The sequence below is a fragment of the Epinephelus lanceolatus genome, chromosome 21, assembly GCF_041903045.1.
Source record: "Epinephelus lanceolatus isolate andai-2023 chromosome 21, ASM4190304v1, whole genome shotgun sequence".
Taxonomy (NCBI): domain Eukaryota; kingdom Metazoa; phylum Chordata; class Actinopteri; order Perciformes; family Serranidae; genus Epinephelus; species Epinephelus lanceolatus.
The window spans coordinates 9,166,071-9,186,257 of NC_135754.1; the positions used below are offsets into that span (position 1 = coordinate 9,166,071).

Below are 20,187 nucleotides of genomic sequence, written 5' to 3' on the forward strand. Positions count from 1 at the left end.
CCAAGTGGAGTCGCAAAAACCATCAAGCGCTACAACGAAACTGGCACACATGAGGACCGACCCAGGAAAGGAAGACCAAGAGTCACCTCTGCTTCTGAGGATAAGTTCATCCGAGTCACCAGCCTCAGAAATCGCAAGTTAACAGCAGCTCAGATCAGAGACCAGATGAATGCCACACAGAGTTCTAGCAGCAGACCCATCTCTAGAACAACTGTTAAGAGGAGACTGCGTGAATCAGGCCTTCATGGTCAAATAGCTGCTAGGAAACCACTGCTAAGGAGAGGCAACAAGCAGAAGAGATTTGTTTGGGCCAAGAAACACAAGGAATGGACATTAGACCAGTGGAAATCTGTGCTTTGGTCTGATGAGTCCAAATTTGAGATCTTTGGTTCCAACCGCCGTGTCTTTGTGAGACGCAGAAAAGGTGAACGGATGGATTCCACATGCCTGGTTCCCACTGTGAAGCATGGAGGAGGAGGTGTGATGGTGTGGGGGTGTTTTGCTGGTGACACTGTTGGGGATTTATTCAAAATTGAAGGCACACTGAACCAGCATGGCTACCACAGCATCCTGCAGCGACATGCCATCCCATCCGGTTTGCGTTTAGTTGGACGATCATTTATTTTTCAACAGGACAATGACTCCAAACACACCTCCAGGCTGTGTAAAGGCTATTTGACCAAGAAGGAGAGTGATGGAGTGCTGCGGCAGATGACCTGGCCTCCACAGTCACCGGACCTGAACCCAATCCAGATGGTTTGGGGTGAGCTGGACCGCAGAGTGAAGGCAAAGGGGCCAACAAGTGCTAAACACCTCTGGGAACTCTTTCAAGACTGTTGGAAAACCATTTCAGGTGACTACCTCTTGAAGCTCATGGAGAGAATGCCAAGAGTGTGCAAAGCAGTAATCAGAGCAAAGGGTGGCTATTTTGAAGAAACTAGAATATAAAACATGTTTTCAGTTATTTCACCTTTTTTTGTTAAGTACATAACTCCACATGTGTTCATTCATAGTTTTGATGCCTTCAGTGAGAATCTACAATGTAAATAGTCATGAAAATAAAGAAAACGCATTGAATGAGAAGGTGTGTCCAAACTTTTGGCCTGTACTGTATTTCCTCAAATTTAGCGTAAACCTCTACATGGACTCAACAATAAACTGATCAGAATTTGGTGGTTAAAGGTCACTGTGACCTTACAAAACATGTTTCTGGCCATAACTTAAGCATTTGTAAGCTAATTTTGGCAATATTTTCCACAAATGTCTAATAGAATAAAATGATGAGGTGATGATATTTTATATCTGAAAGGTCAAAGGTCAAGTTCACTGTGACATCATAATGTTCTGCAAAAACACTTTTCTGGTGATTATTCAGTGTCATAACTCAGGAACAGCATGGGAGACATTTGGTCAGATACTGAATTGGTGACACTAATCTTGGGTGTCCACCTTGAAACTGTGCTGATTGCATAGATCTTTTGTGCTGCCTGGGGAAGATGTATGTGAAACATCCATGTTTTCACAGACATTAATATAAAGTGTAAATTCATCAGTTTTTATTCATTGACCAACTCATTAATTTTATGGTACTGTGTGACACCTATGCTGGATGGAAAACTCAACCTGTCAGTTTTTATAAAATGCATTCCCGTCTTCTTAAAAGCTTTCCATAAGAAACAGGGAATCTTCTTTCCACGACATCTTAAATTTGCTTGAGTATTCCTTTCTTGCAGCTCTCTTCAGCGTCATGTGCATGCCATGAAACAACATTTTGTGTAGTTGTATTGTTGTCCAGGTGAGAACAGCAGACTTTTAGAGTCTTAGTGTTAATACACTGTACAGTGCCATGTACAGGTTGTGATAATGAAAAGGAAAAATAGGTATGTTATAAATCAGGAGAAGTACAGGACAGTTGTGATCCCGGGAGGAAACTGTGGGAGGGCAATGAAAGTCTACCCAGGATGCTAATGTTTCTCCAGTTCTGCTGCATGTGTAAATATGCAATTGTTAAATATGCTGTGACTTGTGTTGTGTTAAAAAAAAATCTGAACAATCCCTTTAATACAGGTTAAAGATTTTGCGCCATTATTTGTTACGTCTTAACGGGAACCTCTGTTGGATCTCTGCTGTTATTAGCATAGTTGCTCATCTGTATTGTGAGATTGCCAGTGGCTGTGTTAACATGCATGTAATAATTGGATTATGGTCAATAATCACAATAATGCTTACTCTGATTAAAATGTGGGATAATCTGATTTATGGCAGCAGTCACCATAAATTTTTAAGGTGGCCTCAACATAGTAAAGCATGTAAAAAAGTGGTAAATAAAATCAACTAGACTGGACAAATGTATGTATGATAGCACTAAAAAAAGGGCTAAAATGTCAACTGCCTGTCGGACAATTGTTAAACAAATACTCTCTGTGTGGGTGAAACCTCTTTTATATCAGTGCATAGCAAACAACACCTATCCAGCCTGCAGATGTATGCCAGAGAACAAAAGGTGTGTCCAGCTGCTGCCACAGACTAGTGGCCACAAATGGATGGCATTTGGGATTTTTCCTCAACACTTTTAGCGTTCTTTGTTTATGCCAAAAATATCTCAAATGAAATTAATTCAAACTGAAACTAAAACTAAATTTTAAAGTCTTATTTTTTTGTAGCTGCTTTAGTGATTAAAATCAGACCAACCCCAGGACATGCAGCAGCATGGACGTCAGAACTATTTTCTGAGAGGGGGGGCGGGATTTTTGTTGGGAGGGGCGGGGGAAGCACGCACACTTATCAATGATTAAGGATTTGATTTGAAATTATTTTATAATAACATGCTGTTATAAGAGAACTAGAATGTATGAACACGGCATCTTTATTGTTAAGAAAATTAAACTTTGATAACTAAATCAAGCCATTTAAGGAACATAACATTATTTGTAACCTTGAATGAAAAAAAGAAAAGTCTGCACTCCTGACTCAGGGCTTTCATGCATTTCCAAAAGTGGACCTTCTCTCAGTTGACCTACTGACGAAGATTTTAAGCAGGGTCGAGACATCGCTTTCATCCATAAGGTCACTGTGAGCGTTCATAATGGCCAAATGTGTTAGTCTCTCCTGCGTCATGGTGTTGCGCAGCCAGGTTTTCAGCCTGCGCAAGGCTGAGAAAGAGCGCTCGGATGGTGCGACAGATACGGGCAGGGCCAGACAGAGCTTAATGAGCTTCTCCACCTCTGACAACATGGAGTGGGTTTGGGGCTGCAAGGTTTGCAGGATGGATACAACATCCTGGATGCCAAGGCTACTGTATGTAGTCAGGCAGGTTGCGTATCACATCAAAAGCATAGATCTATGCATTAATGATATGAAAGAGGTAAATGTAAGTCCGACAAATTGAGTTTAAATTCAGATTCTTTATTTTTTTTAAAGCGTAACGCAGTGGGTAGGGAGGCTGGGGTGCAGGGGTGCGGATGGGAGGGGGTGCGGCCGCACCCCCCGCACCCCTAGTTCCGACGTCTATGTGCAGCAGGCAGACAGACGTGAGAGCAGAGCCTCAAGCAGTTAGTCAGTCAGAGTGTAAGGAAGGCAGCCATGTGCTGAGGTCAGCCCAGGCTACTGCCGACCTGTGCTGCTATAATCATGTTGACCCAGAAAAACAGCCCATGGACAAATATGATTCAGAAAAAGTAAAGTGATTTTGTACTGTCAAAGGTGACTCCTTGATTTAAAATCGCGTTGTCAGCTTATTTAGATGTTTGTAAAGTAAAGTGAGTAGTCTCCCACTGTGTGAGTGTGTGTGTTGGGAGTATTATTGTAGGGAGAACTCAAATGGATGGATGGCTGAAGTTGACCTCTACTTCACTTGCATGTACGCAGCACATCTTGACAACATCTTGATTATTGTGAATGCACAGAATAAAGTAATATAGCTTGGTTAAGGTGTTTACACAGTAACTTAATTTCCCCAATAGACCTAAATGACAGCGACGCAACTCAAGCTCTGTTCCTAGTTTAAATGCAAGCTGTGTTGTTGTTGTGGCCCCAAAAATGAGCTATAATGTTAGTCATCGGTAGCGTCGCTTTGGCAAAAGATTTTGTACAGAAAGTCATGTTTGGCGCAGGATGCAGAAAGCACTGTAGATCCTCTGACTTTTCTATCTACCACCATCATCAGGTCAAAATGTTTAGTGCATTCCCATCAGTCTCAGCAGTACTTTGTGTTTAGAAACAAAGTGTGTTGTTATTTAGCAGATTTTTGTGTGCTATCATGCTAACCTAAGATGTTAACATTATCTGCTTAACATGTGCATTAACATTGTCATTGTGAGCATGTTAGCATGGTGGTATTAGTATTTAGTTCAAAGTACAGTATTGTGTAGAGCGGCACAGAGCTGTTAGCATGGCTGTACACTCTACTTATTTCTTATTTCACTGTGCTGCTGTTTGTTGATGCCACATTGCATCTAGCTAGCGGCATGGCTTTAGGGATGGCAATGTTGGCTTTTAGGTCAGTCCATCAGTCTAGTTCAGACTGAAATATTTCAACAAGCATTTTTATAAAATTTTGTACAGATCTCTATGGTCCACAGAGGAAGAACCCTGCTGACTTTATGACTTTGGTGATCCTGTGACTTTTCATCTAGAGTCACAGTGATATTGATGTTTGTTGGGAAAAACATTTTCCCCATCTAATGAATTATAACAATCCTGGTTGTCCTCTGACTTTCATCTAGTAACATCATCGGGTCAAAATTTTAAAAACTTTGACAGACGTCACACAGATTACTGAATACCTGCAGAAAGTACTCCCATCAGCCTCCGCTGGACTTTGTATTTGGTGCCACTTAGCAGTTGTTACCATGCTAACATGCTAAACTAAGATGGGGACCATAGTTAAACATCAGCATATTACGCTTCAATAAAGACAAGTCTAATAATACCACAAGGAGGAAAGTAAAAGCAGAAACAGCCACAGTGAGATATTAGATGAGGAGCTGCAGACAACAGGCTCTTACTGCACCTTTACAAACGACTCACCCCTCACAGGTTACCACTTAATGTCTGAACCCATCTGTGCGTGTTGGTCTTTGTTTTAGACTACATTTCCGAGCAAAGATGACGAAGTGACAGGCAAAGTGACCAACACGCTGCGATTCACCACGTTCTACATCTACTTTTCCCTGGTAGTCTGTGAGCTGATCCTCTGCTGCTTCAATGAGAAACCTCCTCTCTTCTCCAATGTTGTCACAGACCCTGTGAGTTATGTGTCATGCTGCAGTGTCTGCTCATTACATGAATTCTGTGTGTGTCAGTATGTTTTATGTAAAAACATCTTATATTCCTGCTAACATTATACATATAGTGTCCTGAGTGGTTGAAAGTCTTGAATGTGTGCTTTGGGGCCATTGTGTAACCTTGTGTGTGTTTGTCTGCATATTTTCCTTTTTTTTTTTTTTTCCAGAATCCCTGCCCTGAAACCACAGCAGGTTTTCTCTCCACCATGACATTCTGGTGGTTCACAAGGTGGGTTCACACTGCTCTCAGCTACTGCATCATCTATAGACCCACACTTGGTGTGTGTGTATATATAGGGATTGGCTTTAGTAAGTAGTAAATACAAAATAAGTTCAATATTATATTTAAGATATAACATGATGAAATTAATATTAATATGTATTTTTATTTCAAAATGCCTTTTTTGGTGTTTTGTGTCACTGTTGTAACAGTTCTGTTGTCACCAGTCACCGCCCCCTCACATCTCAGCCAATCTTGTACCCCTGCAGCTCATAAGCAATCAAGCGCAACATTACCAACATTCAAGGAATGTATAAAAATCCATTTTCTAGAGTAAAGGTGAATGGCACACTGTCTAGAAGGTTCTCAATCCATAAAGGGACAAGGCAAGGGGATCCCCTGTCACCAGTTATATTTGCTATATGCATAGAGGCACTCGCAGAAAGTATAAGGAAAAATAATAACATCAAAGGTATAAATATAAAGGAACAACAACATAAATTGGCATTATATGCAGATGATGTGATCACATCATCTGCATATAATGCCAATTTATGTTGTATTATATGCAGATGATGTGATCACATCATCTGCATATAATGCCAATTTATGTTGTTGTTCCTTTATATTTATACCTGTTGTTGTCCCCAGATCAATCGTTACCAAACTTGATGGAAACAATCTTAGAATATAGTAAATACTCAGGATATAAACTAAATGAAAATAAAAATGAAGTATTAACATTTGGAAAAGATATATCACCAGAACTCAAAGAGAAATGCAAATTGAAATGGCATTCAAAGAAAATTAAATATTTGGGAATATACCTTACTGGAGACATAAAAACTCTGTATATAGACAACTACCAAGCTTTAGAAAATAAGTTGAAAGGAGACTTCAATAGATGGAAATCAATACCAGAGTCAATACTGAATAGAATAGATATCGTGAAAATGATGGTCCTTCCACAGTTTTTGTTTTTATTTCAAACCCTACCAATAACCATCTCACGTAGTACCTTTAAAAGATGGAATACAATACTTTCAAATTATATCTGGAATTATAAAAGGAAAATGAAAAAACTTAGTATACTAACCCAACCTAAAGAAAAAGGTGGGCTTAGCTTTCCAGACTTAATGACCTACTTTTATGCTAGTCAAGTAGAAATAATAATGAAATGGATGAATAATAGAGTAAGAACTAAATGGAAACTAATAGAACAACAGTCAGTATCTATCAATTGTAACACTACCCTACTTAAACTTAAAAGAAATGCAAAAATACAACAGGAACAATAGATGTATAGAAAATACATTAATAAACTGGAGATGTATTCGAAAAATGTACAACTTTGATAAAGAATGCATTTACTTGAGAGAGATGGCAAATGATCCTGACTTTTTGCCTAGTAAAATGAATAAAGTATTAAAAGACTGGGCAGGGAAGGGATTACAACTGTATTCACAATTGATGACAAATAATGTGCTAGACTCTTTTGAAACAATAGCAAATAAATTTAATGTAGGTAAAAATGATTTATTCCAATATTTTCAAATAAGGAGCTATCTCATAAAGAAACAGAGGGAAGAACAGAGTCAGCAAACGTACGGTTTAATGGAATTCATTAACAAAAATAGAAATAGTCTTTGTAGTAAAATCTCAAAATTGTATAAACTCTTACAGGAAACAAAGGAGACTGCGGATAATACTAAAGAAAAATGGGAAATGGAACTGAAAATAACAATTTCGGAAGAAGAGTGGAAAGAAGCATGTAAGAGAATATTTAAGACAACACACTCAAAATACTGGAAAGAATTTGCCTGGAAAATCAGTATGAAGCTGTTTCTAACACCAGTAATCAAATCCAAATATAGCTCTTCAAGAAGTGCTAAATGCTGGAGGAAATGTGAAGAGCAAGAAGCTAACCATGTGCATATTTTCTATTTCTGTCCAGTGTTGGAGGAATTTTGGAGGGTAGTTCAGGAGAAAATTAAAAGTATTTTTCATTTAAAGAAGCCATTACAACCAGTTAATCTTGTTTTAGGTATTATCCCTTCAGAAATTGATAAAGAAGGAGATAAATACTTGTACTCAATATTACGTATAGCAGCATTAAAACAAATTACACAAAACTGGTTAGACGTTAAATCACCATCAATTAATACCTGGAAATCAACAGTTGAAGAGATTAAAGAAATGGAAAGAATCACTTTTAAGTTAAGAAATAGAGAAGAAGAATATAAAAGAAATTGGAGTAAATGGGTCAAAAAAATAGATGGAATGGAAAAAAAAACTGAGTATTGAGGTTGAGGGTGCCCCCCCACACACACATACACATGCACACACACACACATACACACACACACACACACACACACACACACACACACACACACACATTATTGTTTTATTATCATTTTTTTTATTAATGTCTACCCCTCCTTATTTTTCCTTTTTCTTTTATTATTCACTTTATTATTTTTTCTTTTTCTTACAATGTTTAAAAAATTATAAATCTAGCAGGATTAATAAACCAATTGATGAAATCATTCTGTAATCTCCAAAACCTGCAATACAGTAATAAAAAAAAAACATTACAACAACAACAAAATTAGCCTGTTAGCTTCTATTAGCTGGAGTAACAACAATGCCAAAGTAATTCCTAAATAGAGCGCTGCAGAGATGACGTTTTTCTGTAGGCAGATGCAGAAATTAGCCCTGCTTCCCTCATCAAAAAACCAATGGGTTTTTTCCATTGGATTTTGGATTATTGCCAAAAATAAGCTCTCTGGCACACAATACTTAAACATTTTGTTCAGCAAGATAATCTTAAACTTGTGTTAACCACAGACCTTGTTTCAGACATCTAACCAAAAACCCATTCAAAAAAATCCATTGACTTTGAGACGTGGGAACTGGGATTGCTAAAATGCTAACTCAGCTCTGTGTTTAGAGGTCCTTTCTGTACCAGTCTGTAGAGGCTTACCATGGTTGTATTTTTTGATCTGGATACCCCAAATGCTAAAAAAGTTTCTAGTTTCCAGGTTTACTTCCAAGGTATGCAGCCCACTGAATATGCGTAGTAGTGTTTCCCTCGCTGGCCCCACCTGCAAGTTCCTCTTCAGGCCATAGACTTTACACTGTGGTGACATCACAGATTTTTCGATAGCTCCTCTTGGCTTTTATAAATATGAAACCTTCATGAATCAAAAAATCATGATAGAAAGAGTCATAATTGACCTTGTTTGCAGTTTGAGGTGTCCTGTCAACAGTTTTACAGGCATCTCTTTTACAGTGGTGGTCTATAGGAAAATGTTTTTTTGGGCACGGGGATTTTTTTGCAGCAATCCTGCGATTAGCCACTGGGAAATATTAGAAGCAAGGCTAAACAGTTGTGCTGTATCCAGTCCTCTAATACATCCATGGAGCTAACTGGCTAAATTTGGTAGCAGTTGGTAGAAGTTGTTAAGCTTGCCAAGAGGCTAGGAGCATGTGATTGGCTTAAAGATAAGGGAACAGTGACTAGTGACATTAGCTCTGTCTTGGAAAGGGATATTATGAAATATATGATGACTCTATGAAATGAAAAGTGTCAAGAAATAATAGTATCATTGGGAAAGATGCCATAATGATAAATTAACTTTGAATTATTTCTAGAACTATTTCACTTGTTAACGGTTAATTTCTATCTTTTACAAAGTGTATTCATAATCATATGATTATTTATTTTAAATGTTTTTTTTTATTTATTTGTTAAAGAAAACTGAATGTTGGTGCTCTTTGACATATTTTATTATAACAGTCATTATTGCAGTTTTCATTCCTGAACGTTTTTTTGTTGGTCTTTTCATTTTCAGTATCAAATTATTACAATATTAAGCCATGATAATTACTGTAAACAAATGAGACTGTGTTTGAGATGATTGGTAGCTCCAGTCTCACACCAGCTGTTCTGTAATTATATTTTTTTGTTACTTTTGATTTCTGCAACAAATAAGACATTGCTCTTTCTTGATGGAAGTACAGTATCTTCTTTCTGTTGTCTTCTGTAAGCCAATCTCTCCTCAGGCCGTAAAATGCATCAAGCCAATATCCGGTGAAATCCGATCCATGAGAACATAATGATGATTAGCAAATTGAGGAAACTCAATTAAAGATTTTTGTGGAGAGTGTTCTTACTGAGTTGCCTCTGAAATAAAGGATTTTAGGTTAAGAATCATACTTTGTCCAAAGAATGAAACACACATCAGGGGACAGAGGAAAAATTGCTGGCAAAGACTGAAAAGTGAAACAGGTGGAGGCTGATGACCCTTGAATGTCTCATTTGTTTACAGCACTTACACTTGTTAGTGTTGAATTGCTTAATGTACCAGATTGAATTAACCTGCTGTTTCTCTCTCTTTAGGATGGCTATTAAAGGCTACAAAATGCCTCTGCAGGCCAAAGACCTTTGGTCTCTGAATCAGCGTGACACCTCCAAGGTGACAGTGCCCAAACTTCTCAAAGAATGGGAAAAGGAGCAGGCCAAAGCCAAGAGGTACGTTTGTAAAAGATGACAGTACATTAAAGTACAAGCTTTAACATTTCCCACTATGTCTGTGTTACTCATATGTCAGCTTCACTTGGTCGCACAGTGCATGAAAACAATCACTATGTTTACTCACAAAGACAGCAGGGGCCTGTATCACAAAGCAGGATTAATGTCTTAGCGAGGTAACTTCAGGGTTAACCCTGGGTTTTCGGTTTCACGAAGCCGGTTCAGTTCTTATCGGGGTAGATCACCATGGTAACTTACTCTGAACGGCTATCCTGCTCCGGAGCAGGGTAAGTTCAGGGTTGAATCTGATCCTATAAAAAGCACCACCCGCTGGCCAATCAGCTGTTTGGAAAAAATTGACTCCACTGACAGAAATGCAGCCCAGTCATGACGGGAAGTTTAATTCATTTGTTCATTTGTTCAAAAAGGAGTGGAAAGAAGTCGAAATTTCATCCCACCCCTTCATAAGAAAGAAACTGATCATTTGCGGACACTTAATAGCACCATTAATTAGTGCCAACATTTTTTTTGTTGGAGGAAATGATCCCTGTTAAAGAGAATGGGCCTAATTGACAGCTTTGCTGCTGGAAATGTGGAAAGTAGCCTATATGTCTACACTTCATGGTGTTTGAGGGATTTTCCTTTTTGTTTTTTAAAGAGCGAGACTAGGTATATTTTTGCGCAGCTGTTAATTTCTAACACAGCTCAGTATCAGGATGATTTTATTCAGACTATCAATTTGGTGTTGATATGATTTAATTGTGGCGTCAGCTTTAAGCTTTATTGTAGTATATATAACATTATGACAAAGAAGACCAATTTATCAGACGCAATGATGTTAGACAATAATTGTAATACACGCAATTCATCTGCGCAGCATTGATTTCATGGGATTCAAGGGTATGATCAGTGTCAGATGTACAGGTACAGGTACTGTAGCTACTTGAACCAGTGATGAGTAATTTAACCTACACATCATTTTATTTGCTACCTTGTTTTGTCTTGATTTTTCCCTCTCTCCTCCTCTATTTCTTCTTTCCTTACCTGTTTTTTTTGTTCTCTATCATGTGATTTCATTGATGTTTTGACAGGGGAATTTCTTTGATAAGCTTTTAGTGGCTTCTAACCTCTCCGGCACTTTTCTTTTTTTAATCTTGTAAATTTTATACTGTCTGTTTTAACATTATGTGCAAATAAACTAATCTAAACTAAAACTAAACAGTATTCATCCCGTTATGCGTTGCCACGCATGTTTCCTCCTCCTGCAGCTGCCACAGTGTTGGCCTTTTCTGTAATGTTGCTTTTCTCCTCCTCATATTTTAGTAGAATTAATCTCTGATCCTCACGAGAAATACTTTTTTTATCCTCACATACGGCGCTCTGTGAGGATGCTCAGTGAGGATGCTCAGTGACGCTCAGTGACGCTGCGCTTCTCTCATGATTGTGATTGGTCCGCTGCGTGCGCGTTCACAGCTCTTGATAAAGCAACCCTGGGTTGTGTTACCGAGTTGATATCCAGCGTCGTGATACCGATTATCCTGATTGCCATTGTTAGGGTTAGTCAACCCAGGATATGTCTGGGTAACCCAGGAAAGGTTGATCTCGCTTCGTGATACAGACCCCAGGTTATTGAGAGAGATCAAGTGAAAGCAGGAAACCTGAGAACTTCTGTGACCTGGATACTTTAAAATGCACAGCTGGTCATTTATTAGATTTGTCCGCTACCATATTTTTGAACCAAGGCTGGTCTATTGTAAGTGCATTACTGACATATGATGCTGAGCTTCAAGTGCTGTTTATTACCTCTGCCAAGGAGGTAATGTTTTTGGTTTAGTTTGTTTGTTGGTGTGGAAACCTGGTGGGAGGGTGTAGTATGGGCGAATGAAGAACCCATTACATTCTTTTGACTGGAATCTGAATCACAGGACAGATACACAAGTCGTTTTTCAATTTGGTTAACATTACAAGATCGATCAGGCCTTGGCGGAGGTCTGTGTCCATGCGCCCTTGTAGTCATGTGTTGTTTTTTGTGGTTGGAGCATCTGTACGATGCAGTGCAGTGAGAGACCAGGCTTTGTGGTGGGCACACAGCTTTTCCTTTACTGTGATAAGGTTTGTGTGTTCAGCTGCTCTGCTGTAGAAACATATTGTACTTATTTATTCTCATTTTAGTATGATTCTGGATTAAATTATCTTGGATACAGCTATCGATAATGATGTTTCCTCTCAACTCTCAGCATTCCCGCCACACCCTGTCTGAAGTCTGTCAGCCCCAAGTTCACGGGTTCCCATGCCCCCAAATAATGATTTTGTAGGTTAAATATTCCTTTAAATCACAATAATCTACAGTGTGTTTGTCCATGATAATGGAGGAACATGTAACCTACTGCAAAGCTCATTGCTGTGTTTTTAGTAGTTTTCGGAAAACAGTGGAGCTCTCTGGCACAGATGATGACGATATATCAGACTTTGGATGCATATGCAGTACTTGTTAGCACAGTGGGATCAATTATTTGGTTGTTTTGACATTAAGAAAAATAGAAAATCACTGGATCTTTCAAGGTATAGATAAATGCTTATTTCTCCAGCAGAATATTATTCATGTTAACATGGTTTCTTGTTTTAAGGACGTTGACATCAGCTTCATGCAGAAACCGGACACTAACCAGGTTACTTGAGTGCATGTAAACACTACATGAGAATTGAGATTTGTGGTCTCAACAAACTGTAAGCTAATTCTAATTACCAGAGAGAAATGTTGGCTCTGATTTACGTGCTCTGAAAAAGGCAGTGCTAGCCGCACCTTCAACCTCTTTGTCAGAGCATTGAGGGGAGAGCATGTCGTGTTTGAGGGCAGGGCTCTTTGAGTGTGTGTGTGTGTGTGTGTGTGTGTCTTTTTGCACAAGTGAAACCATGAGCATGCTTTTTGTAACCCTAGCAGCAGGGTAGCAAGATCTAATATCTGAAACTGGTACCACTGCTGCCACTTATCAACTAAAAAGAAAAAAAGAACACATATAGATTGCATTGCATTCTGTTGATAGAGCACACATCACAGTGAACATATTTTTTGGAGCATTGTAGCCCTGATGGATTCTGTATGTTCATGATGTGGTTTTTCATTTTGGTTTTAAATATCAGAGCCTTGAATGATTAAATCCACCCCCCACTGCTCTGTATAATCTGCTGCAGAATTAATTACTTTTCTCATGTCTGCAGTATTGCATTCCACGGTTTAACCATATTCAGCTACATGCTGGAGAAATTAGTTAAGTTGCTTGGTCATTGAGAACAGGATTTAGCTCTCCATTTTGCTATTGCAGTGAAAATCCAATGTCAGGGAAAAACACACTCAGCAGGACAGGTGAACTCTGACCTCCATGAGGCTGCTTCCTCTCTCTGTTTTCCTGTCACAGTTTCATTGTGCTTTCTCACTGAGAAACTTGTAAAGTGATATGGCAAAGCTCCATTAGGCCTTTTCACTTGACGTCTGGAAACCTGTTTGGTGTTAAGCTGAATTCCATCACAGTCGTCCCGTTGAACTGTAGCTGCCAGCAAATTCACTGCTGGAATCCGACTCCTGCGCTTTAAGCTGGTATTAGAATAGATTTTGTTTGCAAAACATTCCTTTCACTGAAAACTTAGAGTGTGTCGTACATTATGTCTCACTGCCTAAGATCTTTCTGAACAAATGAACATTCTTGTGGACAAACAGGTTAAGGGACGCTCTGCAATATTTAACATATTTTGTTTTTGTTTTGCACTATTTGTATTAGTACTTGCTATTGTACTAAGTTGATCCAGCTTTGCCGAAAGAATTTATCATATCTTAGAATGGCATGTGTTCCAAACTAGGGGTGTAAATTACCAGCTTCATCACAATACGATATTATATCGATTTGTTTGGTTGACGATACGATGTTTGCCGATATCACAAAGTCTGTCACGATATGATTTTGATTCGATTCGATTCAGGAGCCTGCGATCGATATGACACGATATCATATGCCCATCTAACACAATCATTTACATCAACTCACAAAAACAACTAGAATATGATTTGACTGTTTTATTTCTGAGCTGTTTGTTGTTTGAGCGGAGGCGCGCTTGCCCAGAAATGATGACACAGACGTGCTATGTGAATTTCAAAATAAATGTGTATCTTTAAGATGACGATATGGATCGATGTTTTCATTTTGCATCGATATAAACGGATCGTTAATCAATGAATCGATGTATCGATGTGGATCGATGTATTGTTACACCCCTATTCCAAACCACATTTGTGGGGAGTTTGAAGTCTGACTCCAATCAGGTTTCTACAGATGCATCTCAGTGTGGCTGCTCTGGCTACTGAAATCGGATTTCAAAGTGTCTTTTGCGTTGAGACACAAAGCACAACAATGATGTTAACCTAGAGTAACAGAGGTGCTGAGCAGAATCAGTGTTGCTAGGAGCAGAGATCTATGAAGGACAAAATGGAGAGTAACAGTCCATCGACAGATGCTAAAAAAAATGTCTGTTGGCATTTAAGGGGGATACTTCTGTAGAGGTGATTGTTTGGAAGGCTATATAATGGACCCTCATTTTTCATGCTTCTGAGTTGGAAAGCCACGTCACTAGCGCAGCTATGGAGATACTGACACCTATGGTGTTTACGCAGCAACCCATGCAGATAGGCTGGTGATGTCTGGACACACAAATCCAGTCTGATCATTTGGAAATAACAATGCAGACGGTCTGTCTTGATGATCTGATTTGAGAAACCAATCTGATTAGCCTGCCCTCCGAATGTAGCCCAAAAACTCATTTATACTTCCTTTACGTATGAAAATATATGTCAGTTTCAAATGTTGTACCGTAACAACCCTCACTCTTCCATGCGTCCATAATGTTGGCATAGATACAGCCAATGGATAGCTCTAGAGGGCAGGGTCAAAAGTTTCACACAACAACAAATGATGCAGCGGTGGCAGAGGTCATAATATTGTACTTTTTAATGGAGGCAGCATTGTAGACGGCGTTGATCTACATCCCCACTTGTGGACAGAGAATTCTTTTTACTATTTTCACTATATATCACTACATATTATTAAATTATTACAGATTTGTTCCGTTTCACCATTATTTATAAAATGTCTTTGTTGTCTCTTATGGTCATATTTGGCTTGAACTATGCTACACTGCTTCCACAATCTCCGGTGGTACTGCTCTGTTTCATCCATATCCGTAAGCTTTCAGAAAACACTCACGCATAAATGAGCCCTAAGATGTGAGGAAAAGATGTCAGTTAGGGAAACAGCTATTCAATTTAAGGAATTGCGATAAATCCAATAAATAGCAGCTTATTGCTGCACCAGCTTTTGAGATTGTATGTGTGAACAGCCTCTTATGCAAATCTAGCCATAGAACTCAGATCTCCCCAATCCTGATTTCACTTCCCTGGTTGCCAGTAAGATACAGGATAGATGTATTTTTCTAATCACCTACAAGGCCTTCAAAAATGCCTTTCATTGATGTTGTCTGCTGTTGTAGTGTGTTGTTATTATTGGTTTTATACACTGTCTTTCGTATAGGACTGCCCTTTATGACATCACTCTAGAGAGATGCTATATATATTTTCCTCTCTTACTTACTTACGATGAGAATTCCACATCCTCACATAGCTATTATTCTCTCCATCTCTGTCTCTTTCCTATTTCCTATCAAACAACCTCCCAAATTCCAAATTCTCAGTGAACACAGTCTGTCCAGCCAGGCTGTGTACTCAAAGCCCCCGCCATCAACCACCAACCACATAGGAGAAGGTGAAAGCAGCCCGGAGGAAGTAGAGGTGCTGCTGTCCAATCAGAAAGCTGCTCCCTACCAGCCGTCTTTCCTACGTGCCCTCATCAAAGCCTTTGGACCCTACTTTCTGATTGGCTCAGCCTACAAGCTCCTGCAGGATATCATCACCTTCGTCAACCCTCAGCTGCTCAGGTAGACAGAGAGGTCATGTTACTACCATGTGCTGTCTTTACTACACCCTATTTGCAAGATTGGGACACCAAACAAGCTACCATTGTTCCAGTGTTGCCAAATACTATTTCCAGGATGTCTTTTTGAATGTATTTTTGCATGCTGGGTGGTTTTATCCAAAGTATGGTAGCTGCCTTTATTTAAACTGCATACTGTCCTTGTTAAAGATGCAAAGTTATTATGTAAACACTGTGTATGTTTCATTAACGCATCTTGGCCAGGGTGGATATATGGTGATAGCTGTTCTGTGAAAACCTTATCTTGATATAGAGATAAGGTTTCAGAGCTGGCTGACCACATAGTTTTCGTGCATGTATTTTGTTACGGTCATGTGGTTGATAAGGCCAGTTAATTCTGATACCTGCTTTTTTCACTGCTGCCATGGGAAACAGTCACCCTCAGCTACTCCACCTTAGCAAACAACAATGCATACACTCCCCTCACATATCACATTAGGCTAACTGCAGTCCTAACATCATGCTAGGTTAGCTAGAATCCCGCCTGAGCTACCAAATAAACCAAACAACAAGCAATATGTTACGCCAGTTAGCATGGTAAGTTAATTAGCATGCTGCGTGACCCATCAAATACACTAAATATTCCTCCTCAGCTACTTTACCTTAGCAAGCGACCTAATATACACTCTCCTCACATTTCACATTAGGTTAACTAACAGACTAACAATATGCTAGGTTAGCTAGAATTCTGTCTGAGCCACCAAATAAACCAAACAAAAAGCAACATGTTAAGCTAGCTAGCATGGTTAGCTAATTAGTATGCTGCGTGAGCCACCAAAAACACTAAATATCTCCCCTTAGCTACTTTACCTTAGCAAGCAACCTAATATACACTATCCTCACATTTCACATTAGGTTAACTAACGTGCTAACAACATGCTAGGTTAGCTAGAATTCTGCCTGAGCCACCAAATAAACCAAACAAGTGATATGGTATGCTAGCTAGTATGCTAAGCTAACTAGTATGCTGCCTCAGCTAGTAAATAAACCAAACATAAACACACACACACACACACACACACTAAAAAAACATTTCTCCTCAGTTAACACACCTGAGCAGGTAATACACTATAAGCTGTGTTCAAAGAAACCTATGAGCTTCTGTTTACAACATGGGAAGTTGTGAACATGAAGTTGTGCTAACTAGCATGCTAACAAACCAAACAGGCAATATGTTAAGCTAGCTAGTATGCTAGGCTAACTAGTATGCTGTCTGAGGTACTAAACAAACCAAACATAAAAAAACACAACCAAAAAGAAAAGCATTTCTCCTCAGTTTACACACCTGAGCAAGTAATTAATTATAAGCTGTGTTCAACGAAACCCTTTAGCTTGTGTTTACAACATGGGAAAGTTGTGACCATGAAGTTGTGCTAACTAGCATGCTAACAAATCAAACAGGCAATATGGTTAGCTAGCATGCTAAGCTAACCAGTGTGCTGCCTGAAACACCAGATAAACCAGACATTCCTACCTCACCCTAGCAATCACCAAAGCATACACCTCTTTTTATAGGCATGAAGAGCTTTGAAAAAGAGCAGACAGCTAAGTAAACAGTGCATAAAAATGTAAAAATATAAAATATTAAAATGTTATCAAAGACAAGTGTGTTTGGTTTCCTTATGACTTTGAAGAGAGGTCACAGAAGACATTTTTTCATTTCCTGAATGTAATTTCTGTTTTGCCAGCACAATGTCAACAAACTGTCACACGCAACGAGATGGGCTATGAAAATATAGGGCATGTTTGTTACTGATAACAATCTGTATGTTTCATAGAAGCCACAGATAAGATGAGGCGGATCTGAGGACAGTATGCAAATTTATTGAAATGAATCGAATTTTTTTTTTTTTTGTGCAGGATATAAATCCTCCACATCAGACTGTCAACAAACCATACAGCAAAACAAAATTACAATATACATGTTCAAGACAGCAGTCATTTTCCCAAATAATCACCAATCAGCTAAAATGGATGTGTGCCAAATCCTCTCACAGCATGGCGGCAATACAGCTGCTAATGCTTCTGTTGATGTGACAATTCTAAATAATGAGTCTGTGACTATGCAATATTGACTTGCACTGTCTAGTGAAAGATTGTTACAACTTTAAGGTGGTATTAGGGGTCAGCAGTTTCCTATGAGTGCAGTGAGGCCAGACTGTCTCATAGTCAGAAGTCATATTTTAAGATCTTGCTGAAAGTTTATAGGTAGGCCAAGAAAAGACTAGAAAATGCATCATCTGGTATCTATTTCTTGTTTCTTTGTAAAGCCTCACTGCGGTGTTCTCCAGGTTAATACCAGGCTGTGCAGACTGTCTGAGGCAGGTGTACACCGTGTTCTTAGTTAAGTAGTTGAGGCGTAATTTAGTAGAAGAATGGAAGAAACTCTCCATGCAGAGTTTTAGTGACTAACTGCTTTGTAGGTAAATAATGAAGACCTGAATTCACTTTCAACTTTTAGTTGTCCAAGGAGGATAATATTATATTACCATCACTTCAAACTAACATTGTGTCTATACACTACACCCTTGGTCTGCCGCTAAAACAGTAAACTCATTATAATGCCAAAAGGTTTATAAACTCCATGGATAAATAGTGTGTTTCTGCTAACTCATGTTAATATTTTGCATGCAAAGAATGTGTGTGTTTGTATTCACAGACCATGTGAAGGAAAAGGAGCGGTTACATAAAAAGTTAGCTGTGTGCCATTATCAACACAGCTCTTTCCAGATTAGTTGGATGTTGTGTGTTTAATCTAAAAGAATTGTTCTTTTTTTCACTCTTGTAGGATGCTGATCTCATTCACAAAACAAAAGGGTGCTCCTGATTGGTGGGGTTACTCGCTGGCCTTCCTCATGTTCTTCACAGCCTTCCTGCAGACTCTCATCCTCCACCATCACTTTCAGTACTGTTTTGTCACCGGCATGAATGTACGAACCGCTATCATAGGAGCAATCTACAGGAAGGTATGCTGAAATTCTCACATCTTCGATTTAGGACTGTTAAGCTTTAAGCATAAATGCACAATCTTTAAAAAAGCCCTAAAAACTTCACTTCCATCAATAAAGTGAGCGAAACTTTAGTCTTAAAACACATTTTATGCTCGAGGAGATAATAGTATGCTTCACAGAAAAGAAATGTATTACATTATTAAGTACAGTTGTTTCTCTACTCCATCAATGTCCTGCAGGCGCTGGTGATAACTAATGCTGCCAAGCGTTCATCTACAGTGGGAGAGGTTGTCAACCTGATGTCTGTGGACGCACAGAGGTTCATGGACCTCACCACTTTCCTTAATATGTTGTGGTCTGCTCCTCTTCAGATTATGCTGGCACTGTATTTCCTCTGGCAGGTAATTGCAGAAATTATACATGGGTTACTCTAGATCAGGCTTATTAAGCTGTCAGCCTGTGGGTCAACTCTGGCCCACCGATCAGTTCTGTGAAAAAAATAGAATAAAATTAATACCTAAAAAAGAAAAAAATCATGCATTAATGTACATTTGCTACAGTGAGTCCTTCAAATGAGCAGAGTGCTCCTGTCCACTTTGCCTGTTTTCCTTCCCTACAACCAGCTAGCAGGTTTGAAAGGCATGTATTCTGTAAAGGATCCCAAAAATTACACCATTTATCACAGCCAGAACCTGTAAAAACGACTTTCGACTCACAAAGTCCCGATTCAAAGTTATCTTCACTTCTTTGTCTCCACCGCAGAATCTCTCCTCTGTGTTTGTGTGCCTGTGTGTACATAAAAGCACAGACCGGAGGAGGAGAGGCTGTTGCAACATGATAATAAATTACACCAAAACATACAAGTAGTAAGCTATCCGTTACAGATAAAAGATCCGGTAGCATTTGTGACTCTCAATACTACAGTTGTTAATAATTTAGCGCTGGGGACCGTTTACTACTGTGAGATTATTGGGATAAAAGCTTCACACATCTGTGGGAAAATGTGCATATTATAAGATAGATCTTGGATTTTATGAATCAATATCGGGTCATTCAAATGATTTGATCAATTTGAATTGGATGAATGGATTATTTTTACTCAGCTCTATTACAGATGGTCCTTGAACAAATAATGTGTGACACATGCTTTCATCATGAA

The 20,187-nt window shown here is 38.9% G+C and overlaps 1 protein-coding gene across 2 annotated transcripts in view; it reads left to right on the plus strand.

Moving 5' to 3' along the window:
* Positions 1-20,187, plus strand: part of abcc3 (ATP-binding cassette, sub-family C (CFTR/MRP), member 3) — an 82,448-nt gene that overhangs the window by 30,883 nt on the left and 31,378 nt on the right. For both annotated transcript variants that reach the window (XM_033612279.2, XM_033612278.2), the window contains exons 5-10: positions 5,088-5,246; positions 5,453-5,514; positions 9,911-10,042; positions 15,779-16,021; positions 18,866-19,043; positions 19,268-19,429. In XM_033612279.2, the coding sequence (XP_033468170.2) occupies positions 5,088-5,246; positions 5,453-5,514; positions 9,911-10,042; positions 15,779-16,021; positions 18,866-19,043; positions 19,268-19,429 (936 nt within the window). The remainder of the gene's footprint in view (positions 1-5,087; positions 5,247-5,452; positions 5,515-9,910; positions 10,043-15,778; positions 16,022-18,865; positions 19,044-19,267; positions 19,430-20,187) is intronic.